Source organism: Cupressus sempervirens, chromosome 3 (assembly GCF_028749045.1).
Source record: "Cupressus sempervirens isolate cs-2001-9-10 chromosome 3, ASM2874904v1, whole genome shotgun sequence".
Classification (NCBI taxonomy): Eukaryota; Viridiplantae; Streptophyta; class Pinopsida; order Cupressales; family Cupressaceae; genus Cupressus; species Cupressus sempervirens.
Window position 1 is genome coordinate 461,303,027 of NC_143120.1, and position 25,540 is coordinate 461,328,566.

Here is a 25,540-nt window from a genome sequence, read left to right on the forward strand (position 1 = left end):
ACTACTCTCTCTAGCTTACTTCCTTCATGGTGAATAATGAATAATAAGAAGACAAGACCCTCTACTTATACTAAACCAAGCCACAAGTCAACTTAACAAGTAACTTTAAATAAACCCTCAAGCTAGAAATTACATTTATTATTATTATTATTTTAATCATTATTTTTTCTTCCAATTTTCGTCACTTTCTCTCTCCTCCATTTTTTTGGTTTGTTTTGTTTCCTTTTTTTTTTTTTTTTTGTGATGCAAGATGCTCCTTATGAACAACTAACATAAAACAAACACAAAAATGCGTTAATATTACGACTTTTGATTCTTTAAACTACTTGATCTTATATACATCATTGAAATCCCTTCATTCATGTTTTTTTATCAACTACTTTGAATTTTTCCAATTTAAAAAAATATTTTTACCATACCTATTGAAACTCCATCCAAATACTAGGCATAAATCCACTTTAAAAAAGGAGAATTGAAAACTCTATAATTGATAGCCCATCCCTTATATAGCATTTTAATTTTCTTTTAACATTATTTGCAACTTTCTAAGTTTCAATATATTGTTCGACATAGATAGAGATTTTAATGTTTTATTATTATTATTATTATTATTATTATTAAAAATAATGCACTCGTATGCAACAATAAAATTTTAACTTTAAAAAAAATATGAATTGGCATGCAATAATATAATTACATTCGTCGGGAACCATAGGACGATTTATGAACCATTGGGAATGGTAGCAGAGAAATCCTGGGCTGTTTTCGGAAAAGATGGTTTGATACAAATCGAAGCAACGAAATCACTCGGTATCTAGTAACAAGATTACTACCTGTTTGAAAGCCAATATTGACAGAAGCATATATATTCGGTTTGAGGCACGGTCTCGTGGGGATTGCTTTTGAAATGCTCGTATGCAGTTGGGCAGGATTTTTGTTATTGTGTAAGACAGATTAAGATAGAAGTGGAGAGAAATCAATATTACAGATTGATTTATGGCGTCGATTTATCAGAACATTGGTCCAGGTCGACGCCCTCCTCCTCCCCCTCCGCCTGGTCAGGGCTCATACAGGCAGCCTCCGCCTCAGTATGGAGCGGCTCCTAATAACAACTTTGGAGGCTATGGATCTGCCCCTGCCCCTCCCCAAATTCCCTACAACCCTATTCGTCCTAACAGTGGCTATGGATCTGCCCCTGCGCCTGCTCCTCCTCCTCCATCCCACATGATGCAACCTCCGCCCTACGGCGTGCCCCCTATGCAGCACCATGCCTTTCCTCCTCCTGGATCATCCTCCTATCCTCCGCCTCCCCTTCCTCCTCCTCCTCTCCCTCCCCAGAATTCTCAGCCTCCTCCTCCACCATTGCCCCACCTTCAACACCAGCATCAGCATCATCAACAGCAACATCAACAGCAACAGCAACAGCAACATCCTCCTTATTACCCTAGTTCTCAATTTCCCCATTATGCACCTCCGCCTCCTTCTCAATCGCAGCCTCCGCCTTCCCATGACCGCCCAGCATCGCCCCCGCCTCCGCCTCCCCCTCCACAATCCCCTCCTCCGCCACCACATTTCCCTCTTCCGCCTCCTCCCTCCGCCCCCGCCCCCGCCTCTGCAAATTCTCATCTAATCAAGGAGACCCACAAGATTAATCATATTCAACCTTCTCCTTCACGCGGTGGATGGGCTGCTCCGCCTAAGCCCAGCATGACACCTAAGCATAGAGAGCCCTCTGCCGGTGCTGCAAAGCTTTCGCAGCAGCTGCCAGCCAAGGTTGAGACCGAGGAAGAAAGGCACTTGCGCAAGAAAAGAGAGCATGAGCAGAGAAAACAGCAGGAGAAAGACAAGGAGAAGGACAGACAACGCCGTGAAAAAGAGTCTCAGGCTGCCGTTTTGCGGAAAACCCAGCTGGGGTCATCAGCTAAAGCTTTACCACCTCCACAATCAACACCTAAGGCAGCAGGGGGCTCAAGAGGCGTAGGAGACGCGAGGCTCGACAGAAAGCCTCAGTTTTTAGCTGCTGACAAGGATAATAAACTGAAGAAAGCAACTACCTTCTTGTGTAAATTGAAGTAATTGCTACTTTCTTTTAGTTCTATATACCTTTGCTTTGTTATTGCCACCGTTGAGAATATCTCGGCTGACTCAAATTATCTAGAAATGCAGGATAAAATTTCACCGTAGGTCCTTACTGTAGTAATTTTTTCAAACTAAGTATTCAGAGAATTGCATTATTGGTGTATCTTTGGCTGGTCGAAGTCTTCAACATAAGTTTCACGGAAGAGTATTGTAGATACAAGAAGGAAACTGACGAAACCTAAGCCACAGTATGGATTATACTCAATTTCAATATTAGGCTCCTAAGTTCTCCATGATTTTAGTAGTTTGTCTGAAGACGGTTTCACGCCAAATAAAATTCACTGCCTCTCTTACAGTTTTTAGTAAAAGGTGTTCAAACTATCGATGTGTAATTTATGAGAAATAGTAAAACACATTGCACCAATAGAGGTTTCTGATTTTGCAGAAATAAATCTTAAAATATCTCTCCAGCCTTGGAAAACCTTCAAACACCCATCTGCAGCATCCGCACACTTTCCTCCAGAGAAAATGGCCTCACACTTTTTAATGTTTCCGTAGGTAAAACTTTAATCTTGCATCGACCAACCGCACCCCATTTTACATCCTTGCTCAAAAGGGGTAATAATCATATAAATTATCTCTATGATATTGATAAAATTCTAGAAAACAGGCACGTAATATAGAACAAATCGTGATGATTGCAAAATCTTTGCATACAGAAATAAGAATTGTGAAGGCCGGCAGCATTGTTGGGAAAAAGGGTTTCAATCTAATTTCAGTCAATGAGCAGTTTGAATGCCGTGGGCAACTCAGATAAGCCTATTCAAGTGCTTGAGTGGGCTTTGTTTAATGCTTTAGGAAGGCAGTAGTCTAATCTTCTCTCACAGAGAAAGATCCATTCTCTCTGAATGGAATCTTTGCTGACGGTCTTGCCTGCTCTATTATGGATGCTGGACTGCTTGATTAGTAATATTACCTAGAATTTTAACATCGTCATTGTGAATCCTATCAAGGTTTTGTGCCATATTTTGTAAGTGGAATTTGTAATTAAACTTCGTGTACTACTTTTTCTTGTTGAAGGACTTAATACAATTTTGATATCTTTTCTTTCAGCGTGCGGTCCTTGACATTCTTTTTTTTGCGTACATTTTTCCGCTATGGTTGCAAATTGTTGATATTGACTAGTGTCATGTATATAAAAAAATGTCAGAACTACTCATACATTTTCAAAGACTTTACTATGTTCTAATTTTCTTCACCTTATTATACTGGTAGTAGAAGTTATAAACTTGAACTAGGCCTTTTATTTTAATTGAAACTCAATACAAGCCTGATATTTTTCTGTTAGTTTGTGCTCATCGACGTTCTTGTACATTTGCATGCATTAATTGTTGGACATACTGCTGAGAGATCCTTAGTTGTTTTATTAAGGTTGTAAGGGATACGTCTGTCAACTTCTTTTGTTCCTCCTGTTTTAAGCTTTTCCATTCCCCTAAATTTCAACAACTATATGAATTGGATCTCTCTCTACATTCAATGTAGTCTCTTTTCACAGATTGGTACATGCGTTTCAGTTAGTTTAATGGATCTATGGTAGAATATATAGTGAAATGAATCTTGATCTATGGTTGGTTTTCTATTTGATGTAATTGTAAAAGATAACTTTAGCAGTCAGATCACATATCTGATCCATTTATTTTATTGTTCTACAGGTTCAGAAATGAGCTTCCAGACCCAACAGCACAACCAAAATTATTATCCTTTAATACTAATAAAGATCAGTAAGCATTATTTCATCGTTTTCTTCTACTCTCTCTCTTATACTTTTTGAATGGTGCAACTGCAAACTAAGGCATTGACATGGTTGGCTTGTTGAACAATTCATCACGGTTGATTGATTATTTTTGATTGGAATTGCATTCAAGTTTCAGTTATGGCATATGCACATACAGATTGCAGGTTTTCTTTTGCTTTCACATTCTATTTTGGCATTCATCATGAATATATTGCAGATACACAAAATACACGATCACATCTTTAGAGAAAATGCACAAGCCAAAGTTATTTGTTGAACCAGATCTTGGGATCCCACTTGATCTCCTTGACATCAGTGTATACAAGTAAGATGCTTTTTTCTGAAAACTTTTTAAAACATTTTTATTATTATATTTTTGGCCACGGGATATTCTTTTTGAAATATGTAATAAGAGTTTAGTTCAATGTGTGCAGTCCTACAAGTGAGAAGCAACCTATTGCTCCAGAAGATGAGGAACTTTTGCGAGATGATGAGATGACAACACCAAGTAGACAAGATGGCATTAGGAGAAAGGAAAGGCCGACTGATAAAGGTGTTGGTTGGCTGGTGAAAACACAATACATTTCTCCAATCAGCCTTGACGTTACTACGAAGCAGGTGTTTTCTCTTGTCCTGCAATCATGATTATTTTTTAAGGGTCTTCTCTCATCTTCATGTCTGGAAATCAATATGAAGTTTGAATCATGGGAGTATTGCAATGTTTATTACATATAAGATTTCTTTTTAATTCTCATGGTTTGAAGGTATTGATTCAAATTAAAAGCTTCTGAAAAAAATTGATCTTGAGATTCTTGAAACTTGTAGAGTTTAACGATAAAACAAGCCAAGGAGTTGCGAGAAACAAGGGAAGGACGTGATATCTTTTTGGAAAACCTTAACAGCAGGCAAGCATCAAAGAGATTGTGGATACTCTTAGACCTTTTGATACTACAATACCTCGAAAGCTTTGACATATTACAAAGAGAATTCTTTTGCAGCAGTATTTTTGTTAGATGTGACAAAGAAAATGAAAGTGATGGAACAATTAATTTGTTCACAGGGAACGACAAATTGATGCAATTGAAGAGTCATTTAGAGTATCCAAACTACGCCCAGTTCACCAGACTAAAGTAGGTCTGGAGCCAGTGGAAGTCCTCCCACTTCTTCCTGATTTGGATCGGTATGCACTCTATATCAACATTTCCATTAATTAAGTAGTTTGTATAGCAAGTTTGATTTCATTTGTGGTAATTTTGTCACCAGAATATGCCTGATTGTAAGTTATATTGGCAGTTGGAATGAACAACTTGTTCTTGCGTCATTTGATGGTGAAGCAACAGCAGATACTGAAATGTTTAGCAAGTTGGAACCTTCTATTCGTGATGAAATAGAGGCTCGGGTAATGTTTGATGAACTATTCATCCCCTTTTAACGTTTTCATAAATGGTTGCAGTGTTAGAGACTACCAGATTATATTCTTTGGTACATGGCACTTTAATTGTTAATATGACGTGATATGGGGGTGAGATAATGTCTTCTATAGATTGCTATTCATTTCAAGAAATCTACTATAGATTTGCCAGGACTATTATCATACTATTATCATGTCTCATTCTGACATAATGGCTTCAATTGTCAGCAGTCTTGCTAGAAGTATGGTTGCTTCTCTTGCAGCCTTGGACTTATCATAATTTGATGTTATAACTTGAACATTTGTTTATATGAGAGTAACTTCCACATTTGAGGATCACTCAATATAATATTATTCTACGTCACTGGTTTGTCCCTTACATGCTTTGCTTCCAGTTCTTGTTTGAAGGAAGTTCAGACTCCAAGTCAATCCAGTTGGTGACTCTGACAGAATTTCTTAGACAGTGCATTCATTCCGTCAATCTGTCAAGAAACTGTGCATTTTTTTAATTATTCTATGTAAATCTGTCAAAGATCTGTGCCCTTTTTTGTTTTTCTGAAACTTATAAACTTATTGACTCTAAAAGATTCCTGGTCTTAAAGAGAAAGCTGCTAAGCTTGGTTTCTTACTTGTTTATTTGCCTTTGCCACCTATTCTCTCCTAATTACATATATTTGTATTGTCAGCACCGATGGAAATGGACTACTGACACATAATTATGATATAATATATATGAACTGTACATATCCTTAGGGTAAATGTGAATCACACCAATATTACTAGACACATGTCTTGATCAGTGACATGATTCCAATGGAGACATTGAAAAGAAGATTATGATTTATGTGATGGTACCTTAGGAAGCAAAACAAAATGAAAGCATTATAGTACAAAGGACGGGCTCATTAAGACAAGCATTATGCTAAGCATGGTTTCTTACTTGTTTATTTGTCTTTGTCAGCAAAGCCCTCCTGATCACATATATTTGTATTGGCAGAGCCAATGGAAATGGACTGCTGGCACATAATTAAGATATAATATATACAAACTGTACATGCCCCGAGGGTGTGAATTCACTAATATTACTTGTCTTGATCAGCAGCATGATTCCGATGGAGACATTGAAGAGAACAACTTGATATATGTGATGGTACCCTGATGTAGAGTATCTTGGAAACAACTTCATTCTCCTATGATCCTGATGGTTCATTCCACAAAACAACCTTAGAACAATCATTTTAGAGGCAATAACATCCCATTCCATCAGTAATTTATTGACATGATCAGTTTTCCTTTCAGAACCTTGATGGGCTCCTCAATCCTATCCATAGTCAATCCATGACTCAAGGTACGTTACCCTTATTCAATCACTAAATTTATTACCATTTTGAAATCACATCTGCCTCCATATTTCTTGTTCTGTAGGTATGTGATAAATTGAAGTTTCTTAATAAAGATAATTTGGCTCTTTTTTTTTTTTTTTTTTTTTCAAAGAGGGGTAAACGCTTTGACCTGGAGCTATGAACCAGTGAGGCCACAAATGGGGGACCTCATCCCCATTAGATTTGAACCTTGATTGCAAGGATAACAACGCAACAACTTAACCATCACAACATGCCACTATTGGCAAAAGTTATGATGTATAGAGATGGTGGGGACTGAATATACAACTATTAAAGATACAGACTTAAATCGCTAGAAGGAGGGCTTGAACCTCCGACCTTGTGGTTAACAGCCACACGCTCTGGCCAACTGAGCTATTCCAGCAGTTTAATTTGGCTCTTATTAGTTTAATAAATTTATTTATTTTTCAGACACATGATTTGCCATTAGTTTCTCAGTGTCAGCCCATGGAGGCGACTGGAAACCCCCACATGCCCTGTGGGTGCTGCCCGGATGCCACCCACAGGCTTCCGTCCGCATCCGGATGACTGTGGGTGGCCTCCAGGGGCTTCCAGTTGCCTCCACGGGCTGATGCCCAGAAGCTAATGGCAAATCACATGTCTGACAAATAAATAAATTTATTAAACTAATAAGAGCCAAATTATCTTTATTAAAAACAGGCTTCCGTCCGCATCTGGATGCCTGTGGGTGGCATCCAGGCAGCAACCACCCAGCTTCCATTTGTACCAGCACCTCCGTCCACATCCGCTTCGGATTCCAGGCCAAACCAGCAAGTATCGGTATCTGAGCTTTCAAGTAAGATTTTTCAAAACTGCCAGTTAAGCCATTCCACTGAAGAGAAGATGATGATTGATATCCTCTTTCTGATAAGGTAGAGCTTTCATGTAGTCGGTCAAAAAAACTCTATTTTCCAATTGAGTTAGCCAGAGAGAGTACTGCAAGGAACCCTAAAGCACATCAGCCATTGCTCGAGTCACCTAGAAAGAGATTGGTTGATTTCAGAAACATCCCACAGCTTTCCTTACCCTTTCTTTCCAATGGTCACACTCCTCAGACATCCAGTAATTTTTAACTTTCTGCAATTGTTGGATACCATTTCTAGAGTTCCCTTTAACTCAAGATGCCACATGATTGCATAAACACCAAGCCAAGCATCCTTCCATAAGCGCGGATTCTGTCTAAGGGTAACCTTTTGAACAAGAGCCCTCTGAATAGAACATATAACTTGAACCACATTAAGCTGAGCCTTGTGGAAATGTTGTGATTTTTGTTGTCTTAGTAAATCCTACGCATCACGGTGCTCCAACCTAAGTTGCTTTCTATGTTGTCTCTGAACTAGCTAAACACTTAAAAGCTAGGTTGGTGTACTCGTTTCTAATTGTAGCTCCCCTCAGAGTCTTGGTGAGGCAATTTTTTTTTCCCAAATGGATCTCCTTATGGACCTCAATGTAGAAAGCAAAAATATGGGAAAATTTTGGGGGTTTTTTTTTCCTATTTTCCATATTCAAAGTTATAGATTTCCTACTATAAATAGTTTGTTTCAATGACACTTGATAATTCAGTAGAATCTTTTTGAGACATGTATACTCCCTCAGAGAAGGCTTTGTAGTTAGCATTGCATCATCCACAAACTTATAGCCTGGGTCACTTGTGAAAGACTTGAGTTGACCAAAGCCTATTAGCATCTCAGTGATGTGTTATATTATTGTTGAGTGATTGAAATATTTGGTAATGGTTGGTGAAACACCATTAAAATATGAAAACCTTTATGCACCATGAAGATTCCTGTGGCATCAAAGCCCTTGTTTGGCCCTGAAGGTTGGGGCTCTACCACTTGATCTCACACTTCAAAGCTAGGTTGGCCTACACATCATTTCTAATTGCAGTTCTCCTCAGAGCTTTGAGCCTTGGGGAGGCCTTTTTTTTTTTTTTGGATCTCCTTATGGACCTCCAGTTTCAGAAGCAAAAATACGGCAAATCTTTTTTGTTTTTTGTTTCTATTCTCTATATTCATAAAGTTCTAGAGTTCCTAGCATAAATAGTTTGTGTCAAAGACACTTCCTAACTCTGCAGAATCTCCTTGAGACATTTACACTCCTGCATAGAAGGCTTGGTAATTAGCATTGCATCATCCACAAACTTATAGCGCCTGGGTTACTTGTGAATGACTTGTGAGTTGTTGAATTTCGCCCGTGACTTGTAAGTTTTTTGCCAGTTTCTTGACCAAATTCTATTAGCATCTCAGTCGTGTGATATGATATTGTTGAGTGATTGAAATATTTAGCAATTTTTGGGGAAAAACCATAAAAATATGAAAACCTTCATGCACATGAAGATCTTTGTGGCCTCAAAGATCTTATTTTGACCCTGTAGGTTACGTCTTTACACTCGATCCCATCTTGTCTTGTGCTAGAGAATGTCCCTGGGCTGCCACCACTCAATCCCACTGGGGGCAACTGTCCTTAAATTCTCACTGGGGGCTTCTGCCCACAAATATGTGCTCTGGCTTTGAAATTGGTTTGTGCCTGGTTGAAAAGCAGAGCTTCTATTTATTTGGCTTGAAATTAAAAACTTAGATTTTTTTAATAATTTGTTGAACTATCTAACTATTTTAGCCTACTGATTAGATTCCAAGTAACTAAATTTTATAGTTCTTTTGTTAAGTCAATCTGATATTGAGTTATGCTACTATGACCAAAAGCGACATAGGCGTTCTCTAAATTCATTTTTTATATCAGGCATTATTTAAGTTTATTTTGTGTACTAATGTAACTTTCCTACATGCCAAGTCCCAGAGTCCGAATAAAAATATTGGGTTACTGAGTTTTTACTGAATTTGAATTTTTTATTTCTGAGAGCCAAGAATCCATGATATGATTAAACGTCAACCTGACCCATAGCATCCACTATCCTACATTATTACTCCATATTGATCTGCCATATCTTTCCATCTGGCTTCTTATTACCCTAGTTACCTTAGAATGGTTGTATGCTCTATTATTGCTTTTAATAGCTCTTTATTGGAAGGGTCATGCATTCCTCTAATATTCATTGATAAAGCTTCGTAAATTGCATTTGCATTTTTACTTTTTTCCAAGTACTTCCATCAGTGGAGATTTGACCTTCTGGCAATCTAGCATAGTTTTCTTCTTAATTTTGATTGCTTTGGCCAGTTTGAGGTTCTTTCCACAAGTTGACTGAACTATGGGATGTTCTTTTCATTTCTTAATCGAGTTTTCTATCTCTTCTCTCTTCCTTAAGTTCCTCTTATCTCATCTTGAGCTTCATTCATAATGACCTTCCTGTGATGCCTTTGCTTCCTATGTATGCTCTAGTATGCCTTTATAAGTATTCCTCTTGAAATCATAATATTCTACAAATTTCTTTTCCTTTGAAGCCACCGACCTTTGTAAGATTCTTTTCTGTTCATCAGCGCTGATTTTCTGCTTTCTTTCTCTACTTATGGGATTTATGCCCACTTTCCTCCACATGGTAATTGCTGTATGCTTTTTCTAGGTCTTGTGGAATCCTTCCTCTTCTGTACTAGAAACCCCATTTGGCTGGGAAAAATCTTTTTTTTTTGCATTGTGAATGTACATTTTCTTGCAAAATGGCCTTACTTCTGATAGGCTCTGCATTTAGACAGACTGCATTCACATTCAGTTGCCTCACCTCATTCAGGTCCAACTCAATACATTTCCTTGCATGGTTAGCAGCCTTTCTTGAAATTGTTTGTGGAACACACAAATATGCCCGCCGAATTCCATAGGAAATGGAAGAGATAATATGATCAGACTTCAATTGCTAAGGCATACATTTGTATCCAGATGAGCTCTTGAATGCTTTCTTCCATGACGGTTTTAAAGCCAATATATCCTTTTTTGTAAATGTGTTCATATTTAAAAATGTCTTCAATTTTACTTTTCCTCCTCTTGACTCATCAGCAAAGATGGCTATGAAATATTCTCCATTTCTTTCTTGTACACAGTCAAATCATCAATAAACATTTGAAAACTACAAAAGCTAAAGATAAGACCTTCAGAGAGGAGTTTGCAAATATTATTGTCAAGGTTTTTGATGTTCATGTGGAGCTTCATTATTGTGCAGACTTCCTTTGGTTCCAAGTATCTGCAAACTTTCTTCATTCTTAGGGGAAAGCAATTTTTCCTTGCCATTGTAATTGCTGTACAAATCATAAGTACCCCCAACCCAATCTTTTTGTCAGTCTTGGGGGAAAACATTGTTGACCAACCACTGTATTTGCCATGTGAATCTATAATTACTCTGTATAAATTCTTCCTAGGGGAAGCTAGGCATTTCCTTCTCTTACTTGCATTTTCACTGAAAAACAACTCTTAACCCTGCCAAAAATCTCACACTACCAAGAGAAATCAAAACTAATCTACTCTTCTTTGCTCAGACTACCGTGCACCAAACCCTGACAGAGGTCCCTTACTGCGTTTATAACAACACAAAATATGCATTTCTTGGCTGTTTTTTGGTAATCATTTTCTTATGTCCATCGTTAAATTCTTCTTTTTCTCTCTTATGGACAGTCATGGCAATTACATTGCATTGTTATCTAATCAGTGAAACATTGAGTTTTTTTAGTGATATATTATAATTTATATCCCTTATTTCGAAATAGTGTAGTATGTTCTAATCTTAAACTGTTGTGTAGGAGAAGGCTTCTCTTTTTAAAGCTCAAAATGGATTAGATGTTTTATCATGATGTTATTACAACCATACAAATTTTCTTACCTCGTTTTTTATCTGAATGCAGGCTATAATGAAGAGCTTTGTTAATTCTGGCACAAATTCAACAAAAAAAGATACATTTTTGGCATACATGGTCCCTGGAGTGGAGGAGGCATGTGAAAAGAGTTCATGATAAATGCCTATTTTTGATGTTCCTTAGCATTTTCTTTCTCTTTCATGATTGCATGCTCAGTTCTAACAATTTTCATAATAAATGGCAGCTCATGAAAGACATGTATGATGAGGATGAGGAAGAGATGTCCTACACCTGGCTGAGGGAGTATCACTGGGATGTATGTATCAATTTTTTCCCAAGTGAATGACATTGGTGTTACTTTTGTTTATTCCGATTTTTCCTCTCATAAGTGGGGAGATTAATAAAAGAGCTTAAAAAATTATACATTAAAAATATTTTAAACTTATACAAGATCCCACTGCCATAGAATAGAATATTTTGGATCCTTGTAGAGCTCCTGAATAGAAGTTGTAATGAAATGGTACCCTTTTCAAACTTTTTGTTATTTTCTGTTTTTTCTGAGCAAGAAACAGCAAACTGGAAAGGAAATAAAATATCAGGAAGTGTTGCAGATTGTTGGAACTTATCAAATGGAGTACTCAACTTTGTTAGAAAAAAAACATTAAATCCTTTTGCCCCGAAATGATCAAATCTGCTTGTTACATTTAAATACATGGTTGGAAAAGCATTGGATGCATGATTCAGTACATAAGATTGCAGTATGCAGTAATCTGATATTTCATCAATTGTACAAGTACAGCGTGGACACAAATTATTCAAAAACAATATTTCTGTGTTTACAAATGTCAAATCTTCTTACAAAAAATGCAGATATGGAACCGACTTATGCAAATCTGAGTGATGAGAACAAAAGGATCAGATAAGGCACTGATATCTCATTAGAACAGCTTTATGAAGGCTGCTGTAGCCAAGCATGGACTGCTGTACAGTTCAAACACGTCCAAAAATTCTAATGACAACCATCTGAATAGGGCAATCGACAATAAATGAGGGGTGTTCAACCTTGAAATTATGGCGGATGGTCATTAGAAAAATGGTGATGTCCAAAAACCCTGATACACAGTTCCACACCAATATGTCATGAAAATATGCCAAACACTGATTGCAACCTTCATGAAATCCTTTACTCTGTAGTTCCCCCTCAAATTGGGTGATGCCAGCAATAAATAGGAAAGTATGACACCCCTAAAGGCTCACTGAATTGTACAGATCTGTCATAATCAGCAACAAGATATGTAGAAGCAACATATATATCAGCAACATTGGGCTTGGTGATGGCCGGAAATAATGTTGACAATCTCCTCCACAAAATGTTGCTCCAGTTCTAGCCTAAGGTGTTGATGCAGAGAGCAATAAATTCTGAAGGTCAAACGTAAAACTCACCGTATGCCAATTGTTAAATTTGTGTGCGAATCTACACCCAACTTGAGAAATTTGCATCAGAACTCCAAGTCATCACACTGACACACTGTGCAATTCCTTCGTGGAATTGCCTTTGGACCAAAATTTCCCTAGAGTATTTGAACAATGAATTTGTTTTTTTATATTTATGTGTTTAGAAACACTTTAATTTATTAAATAATATTATCAACACTTCAATTTATTAAATAATATTATCTAAGTTGCCCAAAAAACAAAAGTGATTGGTTCTAATGTGAAAATATTGAAAATAATTTCCTTTGCACAATTCTTTAGCTTATACTAAATGGGGATAGAGATTTTCTCCACGATGCTGATTGAAAAAGGAGATATGACATGTAACTTGATGTACTTGTTCAGTATTAGAGGTTCATGGAATTGCATTCTTTTTTAATGTAATTGACAAACATCTTTATTCTCATTGCTAAGGCTCCCTCATAAACACTTAAAAATTTAACTAGCATTACTTGTGTAACATGGACAAGAGGTCCAAATATTGCACTAAGATGATAGTAAAGTTTTAGGATGACTTCCTATGATCTACGCTTTTATTCTTATTGCAAAGGCTCCCTCATAAACACTTATAAATTTAACTGGCATTACTTCTGTAACATGGACAAGAGGTCCAAATATTGCACTAAGATGATAGTAAACTTTTAGGATGAATTCCTATGATCTAAGTCACAAGATTCGCCGAATTTCATCCATTAAGTTCGAATTTAAGCGAATTTTTATCCTTTTCAGAATTCATCCGAATTTATGGAATGTAGGATAATATTGTGATATTGCTATCAGGATTAAACTGTGTGTAGTATAATAGTGTTATTTATAATAATATTATTTTATTTTAAAAATAATATTGTTATGTCAAATTTTTTCCGAATTTTTACCCTTGCTGAATTTCATCCGAATTTTATGATTGACAAACTCGAATTCGAATTCGAACCTTGTGACTTAGCCTATGATTACAAGTTACAACCATTGAGCAACTTCAAAATTCAAAACTCAAATGGGTAGAACATGATTCACTTATCCACACTGCTATGTCCTTGCTTCAAGATTTATTTCTCAGAGCTCTAATTTCATGCAGTACCCTATTCATTATAGCACACAACTTTTATAGGTCTATTGCAATTTGGCGAGAGGTCCAAGTTCTTGAAGGTTATCTAAGGTGACGATTTCACTGCTAAGATATGTACGCTTTTCTGCAACTTATCAATTTCCTAGCTTGTGCAATCGCTTAAAATCTCACTACGCTCATGTTCTTTGTGAACTTAGTCAATGCTCGTTGACACCCGACCACATCCTGCATAAACCAATAACTTGTTTGATAGTCATTGTAGCAGGCCACCATGTAAAGCTTGGGAGTAGAGTTTATTTGCATCAACCCAGGCCCAGGCTCCATATTTTTGAAAGAACAGCTATTTGGTAGTTCAGTTTATTGTTTTTTTAAATTGAATATTGAAGGTCATAAATGCTTATTAAATGCAGCATGTTATTTTGCAGGTGCGTCCAGATGATGCTAACAATGCAGCAACATATATTATAACACTAGGCGAGGATGCTGCTACATATATGGTGATGCTTTTCTCTTTGTTATCTTTTTTATGTGAAAGATGCACAAGCGGTGCTTGCATGTACTTAAATAGATTTTGTTTGAATGCAGCCCCTTCAGACAAGGCTTTCCCTACAGAAAAGAAGGGCGAAGGAGGGGAGATCCAGTGATGATATTGAAAATCCATATCCTGTACCTTCAAGGGTGACTGTAAGAAATAGGTCCCGTACACACAAAGAGGAAGAAGATAGAAGCTCTGGGAGAGAAAGGTTGATGGAGGTAATGATCTGTTAGTCTGTTTGAAATTCATTTAGCTCTGGAATTTGGTGTGTGGCTATCTTCTGTGGCTTCTCCTATTCAATGTCAAAAGATTTCCATCTTCTGAGTAGTATCATTTATTAGAATTCATGATGAGAATCTGAATCTTCTAATTCTTAAGCATGGCATTTGGCATTTCAACTGTATTGTGTATTAAATTATTATCAAGGTTTGTTGGGCTGGATTTTTTTAGGTATGGTGTCTAGCTCTTGTTGAGGACCCCATAGTTTTGGCGTGCAGAGTATACAAAAAAATCTATGTATATTTTCACGAAATATTAAAAAGAGCATTAAATCAATGGTGGAAATGTGCACCATTATAACTATATGTTAGATGCATCTATTTTAAGGCTGGTACATGCCTTTGATTGATAATAATTTATGAGTCTATTAATTCCAGAGTTTGGGCAAGAATACACCGGGGCCATTATGCTGGCTTTGCTGCAATTAGTTTATGCTATGTATTCAATCTGATAATATTTTAAAATCTCTTTTAACAACTGTGAATTCCGGGAAAGATTTGAAAAGTTTACTAAGAATCAAAGATTTCAAACAGTGTGAGATCAACAAAGGCCAAGAAGCAGGAGGCAAAAGAAGAAGAAGCACCCAGAGACAGGGCAAATGGTGCTAACTGAAACAGGAAACAACAGATTTCCAGGGCACAGTTTTTCAGATGCTCGCTGACCTGATTTTTGTATTCATTCACATGGTTCATTGTCATGTTCCATTGAATCCTATCTTTCTCTGAACCTGATTAGCAAGAAAATCAGCCAGAAGGTTTTGGTCATGACTGGTAGACATGGATAACATCAGGGATGTACCTCCATAAATCTTTAATTTGGGAAATAATCTGCCTCAATCGCCATGAAGAAATGGGGAAATTCCTCATACAATAAAGAGGACCACAAGATTTTGGGAATCAGATTCAGTGATGACTTTATTGTAGTCCTGGCTGACGGCCCAGAAAGACCCATAAAGAATGGTTAATACTTGTGCCCCATTGCTAGTGGCCCTTCCTGAACCCTACAATTCCCAGTGTATAACAATACCATTACAGTCCTGGCATATGAAGCCCGTACTTGTATTCCCAGGATTACATTGAGTAGTACCATCTGTATTAATTTTCACCCAGTCAGTAGGAGGTGGAAACCATCTTTTGGCTCAACGGTTCTTAATATTTTCAGCTCTTATTGCACATTGCCTTTCCTCAGCCATAGAATTGGATTAACATGAGCCATAACTGTCTTAAGTTATCTTGCTCCAGATGGTATGCCACAACATCCACATAGTTTGTAAGCCTCCTTAAAATATTTCACTCTTATGTTCCACCCATACTTGCCACCCATATGAAATTAAGACCATGTTTTCATCTAGTGCCTAAAGCTTTGGAGCCGAACCTTTGTCTTTTCCATTTATGCACAATATTGTCTGTGCATTTGTTTCCAAAAATTTTAATCATAAAAGAAGAAAACTATATTGCCCAGGTTTTGCAAGTTTCCTCTTGAGTGTTGCATAAAACACATCTGGTCGGACCTGGAATCCCTCTTTCATGAAGATTCTCAGAAGTGAGAGTGCTCTGATTCATGAACAACCAAGCAAAAACAAATAATTTTGGCCACCCTTTAGGCTGCCAAATCATATTCCAGTCCAGATAAATGGAAGATGTTTAGAGTGGGCTGCAAGAAGAATCGAATAACCATCTTTTACCATGTAAACCCCAGGAGTTCCTGCTTGCTACCGAAGAGGAGGCAACAGACAATATACAGGCCATTCGTGAATATTCTTTAACTGCTTATATCTGTAGTTTTGAACATGTCCATATTTTATATTGCGTTCAGTCTTAGTCCACTTTGATAGGAAGCTACACAGGGAAGTCCTTAATAAATGGGGGGATGCTGATCCGAAACATCTGTTGAAAAAAGAGCCTTGTCCCCCTTACCAACAGTCCAAAAGAGGCCTCCTTTGATGAGGCTGGAACCAATCTTTAGAGCTTTTGAAGCTAGAGAGCCATAACCTTCCAATGGATACCAGCTCACATCCTCCGCATTAATCCCACCAAAGTATTTACTAATCATCACTCTGCTAAAGAGGGATGTAGGAGAACAAATCCATTGCCAGTAAAGCTTTCCAGCCAAAGCTTTTTTGTTCAAGTCAGCCCTTTGAAGACCAAGGCCACTGGCACTCTTTGGCTGGATGATTCTGTCCTATTTAACAAGAGCCCATTTTCTAGAGTCTTTGGCCCCATTCAAAAGAAATTCTCTAGTCATATTGTCAAGATCCTTCCAAATAGAAGGGGCATCAAGAATAGAGAACCTATAAAGTATAAGGAGGCATAGCTTGAATAACAAACTGAAAAAAAGTTAGCTTACTCCTATAACCAAGCCATTTGTTAGTCCAGTGGTCAATTTTCGACTTCATATGCTCCAAGAGGCTATGCCAAATACCCATGGGGGGTTTTTTAATACTGAAGGGAAACTCAAAGAAACTCGAGGGATAAGGAAGCCTATGAGAAGCCAAAAATGGCAAGGATAGGATTTTGAAGACTAATATCAGCATTGAAAAACACCACCATGGACTTCTGAGCATTGGTAACTTGACCAGAAGCAGATAGGTAAAATTGGAGGATCATCAGCATTGAAAAACACCACCATGGACTTCTGAGCATTGGCAACTTGACCAGAAGCAGACAGGTAAAATTGGAGGGTCTCAGATATCACATGAGCTTCAAGACAGGAAGCAACCCCAGAAGCCCCATATCATCATCAAATCATAGATGAGAAAATATTTACTCTCCAACCTTTACATCCATTAAAAGCCTTTTGAGCTTTCTTTTGGGAGAATAGTCTGCCTAATCGTTTAGCCATGATGAGAAAAAGAAAGGGAGAACAAGCATTTCCTTGCCTTAAACCATACAAGGCACTGGAGTGTAAAGAAGGGATGCCATTGATAAGAACCGAGTACGAAGGAGAGCAGACACAACTTAGCACCTAGTCCGTCCAATATTGAGAGAAGACAAAAGCATACATAATCTTTGCAATATATCTCCAGAACATTTTGTTGTAAGGTTTTGACTTCAAGTTTAATGAACATCCCTTTTTGATTAGAAGTATGTAGCAAATGCATAGCTTCTTGTGCTGTTACAACACTGTCAAGATAATGTCTCCCCTCAACAAAGCCTCCTTGTCCTGGAGAAATAATCTTATGAAGCAAAGGCTAAAGTCTTCTAGTTATCACTGAGTAATCATTTTATATATGACATTACACAGTGATATGGGGCGATAATTGGCAATTTGAGAGCCTTCTTCCTTAGGAATAAGTGCAATGAAAAGTGTGGTTCAAAGCTTTGAGCATCCTCCCTCTTTTGATGGATTCTTTAACCACCTCAAGAATGCTGAACTGCACTTCATCCCAGAAGGTCTGGAAAAATTCTACAGGCATTGGGCCCTGGAGATTTGCTAGTGCTCATGCCAAAACCACCTTCTTGACTTCATCCAAATCAAGCACTCATCAAATAGAGATTATCCTCATCAGTAACAAGGTTGTGAGTAGCATTTAGAACCACTTGTTGAAAATCCTTATCCAAATTATGACTGGCAATAGATAAATTGGAAAAGGAGTCACTTGAGAGCTCATGCATTTCTGAGGGAAGAAAAGAAGCGACCAGTAGAATCCTGTATCATTATAAGATTAATTTTTGGCTTCCTGTGACAAGCTGTTTTATGGAAGAAGGTAGTGTTCTTGTCCACCTCAAGAAGCCACATAGTTTTTGGTACGCTGTTTCCAGTAAATCTCTTGTCTATCAATATCTTAAACAGCTTTGTGGTTTGAATCATCTTCTTCTTTCAAATGATCTGTAATGACACCTGTCTTAAACTGATGATGGATTTCTGTCCACCTAGAAAGCAAGGGATCTTTTTGGTATTGGAAATCTGATCTGTGTTGCATTTTCCATCTTTTGAGTTGATCTTTGACAAAATGCAATGGCCCGTGAATCTTGAACATGGCCGTGCCGTGTTTAGGACATCCCTCCTTCCACCAAATGGGAATAAGGTTTTTTTGGGATCTTCCCTTTGAAGCCAAAAAATCTCAAAAAGTGATGGTGATAAAAATCTGAATGAATACCACCTTCAAGGAAGAGAGTTGAATGATCAGAGATAGGGCCATCAAGAACATGCATGTTTAGCCTCCATTTTGTCAGGGCAACCTCAAACAAAAATCTGTCAAATCTAATTTTTCCAGAATGATGTTCAGCCCATTTATTGGTCTAGGCGAAGGTTGAGCTAGGATCAGTCACATCAACCAGACTTAATTCCTGGATTTGTGCAATCATAAAATGGTCTCCTGGGTCTAAGGAAGGAAGCCCACTGTCTTGATCTTTGATGGAAAATTCTGCATTGAAATCCCCGCAACAATCAATCCAAGTTTGACTTATACAGTGAACAGTTGACCGTTGGCTTCTTAGCCCATCAAGAGTTTGTGCACCGCTGAAGTTAGTGTTTGCAATTAAGGCAGAAGTTGCATTGTTTTTAAAGAGGGAAGTTAGAACATCCCTACTGGCAGTGTTACTCAGAGCAGTCCAAGTGAGAGAGTTCTATGCTGTAACAATACCTCTAGAAGCAGCATGAGAGGCCACTGTTATATGTCACCGCAGAAGTTAGTGTTTGCAATTAAGGCAGAAGTTGCATTGTTTTTAAAGAAGTTAGGACATCCCTACTGGCAGTGTTACTCAGAGCAGTCCAAGTGAGAGAGTTCTATGCTGTAAAATTACCTCTAGAAGCAGCATGAGAGGCCACTGCCATATGTCAGAACCTCTCCAGATTTTGTTTATATAGTTCGTGCCATATAATTCAAGGTCATATTTGTCTCTTCAAGGAAGTCAGTCTTTGAGTTTTCCAAAGGTCGTCAAACAGCATATTGATGGGATTTTTTTGTTTAAACACTTGATATTCCATGTTTGTATAATCATTAATTACCATGGGGAAGATAAGAGTCCAAGGGCTTAACTGTTCCTTCGCTAAATATTATCTCTCTCTCTCTCTCTCCGATCTCTCTCTCTCTCTGAGATGCTATCAGTTCCTAGGTACCACTCCTATAGAAGCATTGTTCTTTAGCCATTTCTTGATTTGATTGAGTTAATGTAATGTCCCCATTTTTGGCAAGTCCATGCAGTTGATGGAGTTAGCTCATCATAGTGACCCTCGTGAGCTGACAGGGTGTTTTGTGGGTCTTAGTTGTGAACTTACCATTTTTAGTAAGTCTATTATTGGCAGTTGCTATTTTTGCCAGTGCAGTGGGTGGCTAGGTAGTTGGTCGTCACCTGCAATAAATCAGGTTAATAATTGCATGGGCTCTTATTTATTCAATAATTATTAAGCTGCATTATTATAATGATATTTATATTATTAGAATAATGACATTAAGAGATATTTCTAAAAAGTATGTTGGAAAGTTTCTAGTGTTGAGTTCTTTTGGGAAACTTCCACAATTTCTGAAGTGGAGTTTTTTTAGGAAACTTTGGCTAATGAAAGATCATAAACGAGAGCTCATTTCATTGGGAAAGGCACACTTGAAAATATATTTGCTTTTGTGTCTTAGCGGTTTTTTCCTGAGTTCGGATTTGTGTGCCCTTGCTGAAGTATGAGTTTCTGAGTTTCGGAAGATTGTCCGGGGTCACTGCTGATGTATAGTGATTTCATTGGTTAAATCTCCTATCTGTGATTTCCTGTGATTGGGAGATTGGATTTATAATTCTGGGAATTGCTCGTGAATTGCCGCAAATCATTGCTGAGGTATAACAATCTGCATTTCTCCTACCGTTCATACTGTGTCTTGGAGATTGGTGTGAGGTTATTGTCTGAATTTCTGTAGAGAATCAAATTGCTCTTTCATGTTCGTGACTGCAAGCTGGGAAACGAATTTGACATTAGAAGACTGCCAAATTGCATTTGGAGGCAGTGTTTTACATAGCAATTTTTTCCGGCAGAGTTCTGAACCGAATTTATCAACCAAGGAGCTGGATGGCATTAATATAGGATCTGCAATTTACTACCAGCTGCATGGATGCTCCATTCCAGCCACGTGAGCAAATTAAGGGCTTGTGATCAGTTTTCTGAAGCAATTCGGGGTGTGCGTTAGGATTGAATGGGCCTGCTCTGCATATAAATCATCTGCAATTTTCCTTGGAAGGTCGTATGGCACACTAGGCAATATTGTGAGTCTCGCCTGACTGCCTGCAGCACAATTGGGGAATCAGATTTGGCGTGGGACTTCCTAACTGCTCACACCAGGTTCCTTTTCATTGGGGACAATTAAATTTACAGTTTCTTTGCAACTTAGTTGGAATAAATGAATCATAAAAGATTCTGGAGATTAATGTAATCAGTTGTGTTCAAATATATCATTCAGTTACAGTCTGATTATCTATGTTTTCATTTTAAAGTTCTTGAAGTTGCTGATTTATATTTACAAAGGAAAAACAAAATAAAATAATTAGTAGACTTTGAGGAAATTGCAAAAACAATAAGTTGTGCAAATTGGAAGCCAGTTCAGGTTTTTACAGTGGTATCAGAGCTTGCTTGCAAAGTGTTTGACAAAATGTCAAACAACTGAATTATAAAAGAATTTGGTGTTTGTTGAAGTTATAACCGGACAATTAAAGAGAAGGATTTTCCCTGTTTTTCTTGGGAATTCCCATACCAATATTCGGCTTGGAAAGGTCAGCAGGTGTAAGCATCTCCATACCCTCCTCGATAATGCTAGTACAGGCAACTTGATCACGGAGATGCATATTCTGGGAACTGGGATCCACAAGGGGAATGGCCTTTTGGATAGGCTGCTCTAAAGCATTTTCTTCAGCTATAGCCATATTCTGCTCCACCTTCTGATCAACTAAGGTATTGAAGATCACATTCCATTTAGACACTTTGAGAGCCAATAGCTTGATACCTTCCTTTCTCTATCTTTTTGTCAGTTTTATGAAACCATCATGAATGGGATCACCTTGAGATTCAGGGAAATTAGAAGTCCGATTCTGGATGCTTCAGGTGCACTGAGGAAGAGGGATTGACTTCAGAAGCATCATGCTTTGGAGCTTGATGGGAGGGGTAGTGTTGGGCCAGGGGACAATGCTGTAGACATAGTCTACGCCTGAAAGGAAGAGCCTTATAGTCAAGTTGTTGAATCCATCCTGATTGTTGCAGTCAGTTCTGACTCAGTAGGAAGAGATTGTGAGAGATTAATTTCCACACAAATTCTGGCATAAACTGCTGAGGTAATTTCTTATGTATCTCTCGAAACCCCAATATACCTACAAATGATGGTACCAATCAGGGCAAACATCTTTTCACCTCAAATTTCCATAGAGAGGGCATACATTTGAATCCAGACTGAAATCGCCGTAGCTTCTTTTTTCAGACTCCAAAGCTTTAGCACAATCCTGCTAAGGAAGAAAAACTAACAATGGAAATAGCCATTGGCCCATTTCCAATGAACCACAGAGAGTAGTCACTGAAGGGCTACCAGTTGTTCTGAATCCAAGCATGGAGGAAAGGCAGAGATGGTCTGGTACCAGAAAACTTTCAGATAAGATCATGGCTTCTCTTGTACGAAACACAATCTTCAATCAGGGTCTGTTCTATGACGATTTTCAACTGATTTTCCTCCTGTGGAAGAAATCTTTTGATCTTATGGACAGAGCCAGGGGCCTATGCTGTGTAATAACAGGCGTCCTTCCTCCCAACACCAGATCTATTCACAGATGAAGAGGGAGGATCTGAGACAAGGCTTGCAAAGGTTGGCTTTAAAATGGAATGGAGCACCTGTGGAGACTCTGAGTCTCTACAGCAACCCTAACAGTGAGAAGAGCAAACAGACAGCAGCAGAGTAACTGGGGCATGCGACTAACAATTAAGAGATAGTATTTTTTTACTTTGATGTTATTATAGCTTAGTAAATTTTGTACATAGCCAGAGATTGAAGAGTAGAGAAACATTTTACCAGTACAACATTTTAGAGAAAAATAAATTCTCTGTTATCAACTATTATTGTCTGTGAAATTTTCTAATTCATTAAATCTTTTTTTTTCAGCATTAACAATTTACAAGTGATATTATACAAAAACATTTACTAAAACTAGACAACACTTTTTAATGTAGGCAATTCATAGCAATTTGCATGAATATTCAGCTAGAGCATAGGGGAGAGGACCCCGTACTTGAACGCGTTCCAATAGTCGTGATGGGAGTTGTTGACTTGATACCTACACTTATTGACTTAATGTTCAAATTTTCTGGACAACATTGTACCAATACTTGCGACTTTAAAGTTCTTAGTACAATGATAACTACCCAGAATTGAATGAAATTTACCCTTCGCTGTAAAAAATAACCAATGATGTGATGCCACATCAGCACATCAGCTGTGCAATTATGGGTACCCTTTATGCACAACCTTTGCATGTGGCATCATAATTGATGATGTGGACTTGAAACCTTAGTTATAAGAAGACGGCTCGCCAAGTAAGTGGCTTTAAAAAATTGGGAATTTGGGAGTGATTTGAAATTTCCATGTAGGATTTTGATAAGCGCAAAGTTAGGGTGTTTAAATATTGGGTCCTCTCCCCTATTAGTTCAGTTTATGAAATTTCTCTTTTGGTAGGTACCATGCAGTTGACAAAACACATGCATAAGTAGGAAGAAAATTTATTACTCCAAACAGACTCTTGAATCAAAATTGATCCTTTGTAAAGGCACTACTTAATATCTCCTATGGTGCATGGGTACGCATACCCATACCCTTCGACATGTACTCACGTGCCCAAGTACTGGGTACTCAGTGGAGAGTGTCATAGCTGAGGACCTTGACTAAGATTTTGGATTTTTGTTTCGGGTTTCTGTTTGCATATCGGCTTCTTGTTTATCAAGATGAATTCAATATGCAATCGGTTTGAAATAATGATACAATACAATACTGATTAACTGTAAACTTTATCATTGTTCAAGTCAGAAGTTTATCATTTGCAATCTATCATTGGTATATGATTTATGATCTTGTTCATGTTTAAAGTTTGCCTTCTCTGTTATGCATCTAAACATTTAGCATATATTACAAACATATTGGTTTTCTGAAACTGAAAATTGTACATGTCATCTGCAAACTTTATCACTGTTCTGTTTTGAAAAACCATTTTCATGACTCATATTTTCAGCTTTTCTATAAATATTAAATTATTTAATAAAAAAATTGAGGTACCCTACTAGCCATGTCCACTATTTTGAAAAATAGCCGTACCCTTACCCGCACCCTAAAGTACCCAAGTAACCTTGTCCCTGTGCAACATTGAATATCTCAGTTCTTGTATTTGTAGAAGTATGATTTCTTGTATACCTCTAATGTTTTAAAGAATTGAATGCTATTGCTCTTCTGTTATCAGTATGCTGAATTTAGGCATCTGTTTGAACTGTGTCTTTTTCAGGGTCATGGAGGTTTTACTGGTTCGAAACGCAGGTCACCGGATGAAGACGTTAATCGATCTAGACATAAGATTGGACGAACTGAAATAGTTGAATCTAATCTAAGCCCAGAGGAAGATATGTCTGAATAAGTTTGAACTCAAGATGAAGCTCAGCATTTTTAAATTTTTATACAGGAAGGAGTATTGAAGAAAACAAATCAATTGTTTTTTCTATGGGTACTTGTATATGTGTATAAGTCTATCCGCTTCTTACAAACATCACACACGTGGAATGTAATGTTGTCCCGTAGAGTAGTTTTGTACTCGTGAATAGATTGCATTTACTAGAAATGCTGTGAAAATTAGAAACTATGAGGTTAGCTACACCTCTAACAAATTGTATTTGTAGCTAGCACTGGTTCCTTGACCTGCGCTTCGGGCATTTCAGAAACATGTTGTGTCGCTTCTAACATCAAATGCAAATATTTGTCCAATGCATTTCAGAGGCTTTTATATTGATATATCCTCTGTGGCTGTCAGATTCTATCTTGAAAACCGCGAGTGTGTAGACTCGGAGATATTGTAATGGCCAGAGATTACTGAGATGGCAAATTTTACTTATCTGTTGTTTATTGTACCAATTTTTATAATGTTATATGGAACAATAAAGTTTTATGAACATTTAGCCAAGGGATTATATATTTTGTTTCATGTGGTAAAATTGTAAAAGACTTTAAAAATGAAATCAGTTATCTTTCATAATATGTTCCCAAGTCTCTTCCAAATCATTTATGGGGGTTTTTTACCCTAACCATCTGACATTACGCAGAGCATAAACTTGATCAATCAAAAATATGGATGGTCTGAAATAGAAAAACATTGGAAAATCATTCCTTGATAACCATGAATGAAAAAAACAAATGTGTGCTTTGGAATCTTTGTGTCTTGAGGATATCAGCTATGCCCATGTAACTTTGAAGTCTTAAAATCTTGGTGAGTCTTTCTAATAATAATTTCTCAAATTTTAAGTTTGTTGATTATTCTATGTCAATTTCCTCATTATTCTGCTTTTGAATAAAATTTTGACCAATTTTCAATGATTTAAATTGTTTTGGAGAACCTAAGAGTTGTCCTTTCTGAATGGATGATACATTTGTCAAAAAAGCAAACAAAACAACAAGAGGAAAATATTAGCTAGTGCTAGAATTGCCCTGGCATTTGTAAGATCCTGAAGCTCCGGTATTGAAACACTGAAGACTCTTTTTGGGCTAGCTCTCTAGTGTAACAGATCTGAATAACTGTTGATATGTAGAC

General features: G+C 37.5%; 1 protein-coding gene and 1 non-coding gene across 2 annotated transcripts; one reads left to right on the plus strand and one right to left on the minus strand.

Annotated features, from left to right (window-relative positions):
- Positions 1 to 676: 676 nt before the first annotated feature.
- ELF7 (hydroxyproline-rich glycoprotein family protein) lies at positions 677 to 24,923 on the plus strand. The gene is made up of 12 exons (XM_089820310.1): positions 677 to 2,072; positions 3,792 to 3,860; positions 4,092 to 4,199; positions 4,309 to 4,492; positions 4,700 to 4,779; positions 4,935 to 5,054; positions 5,168 to 5,273; positions 11,473 to 11,559; positions 11,669 to 11,740; positions 14,410 to 14,481; positions 14,570 to 14,737; positions 24,248 to 24,923. The coding sequence occupies exons 1-12, from the start codon at positions 997 to 999 to the stop codon at positions 24,374 to 24,376; spliced, it is 2,271 nt and encodes a 756-aa protein (XP_089676436.1). The 5' UTR covers positions 677 to 996; the 3' UTR covers positions 24,377 to 24,923.
- Positions 6,979 to 7,052, minus strand: TRNAN-GUU (transfer RNA asparagine (anticodon GUU)). The gene has a single exon. It is a non-coding gene; the product is annotated as a tRNA-Asn (tRNA).
- Positions 24,924 to 25,540: the final 617 nt, after the last annotated feature.

Coding starts and splice junctions, on each gene's coding strand:
- ELF7 (XM_089820310.1), top strand. CDS start 997: ATGGCGTCGATTTATCAGAACATTGGTCCAGGTCGACGCCCTCCTCCT. Junction 11,741..14,409: donor TGAGGGAGTATCACTGGGAT/GTATGTATCAAT, acceptor GTTATTTTGCAG/GTGCGTCCAGATGATGCTAA. Junction 14,482..14,569: donor AGGATGCTGCTACATATATG/GTGATGCTTTTC, acceptor GTTTGAATGCAG/CCCCTTCAGACAAGGCTTTC.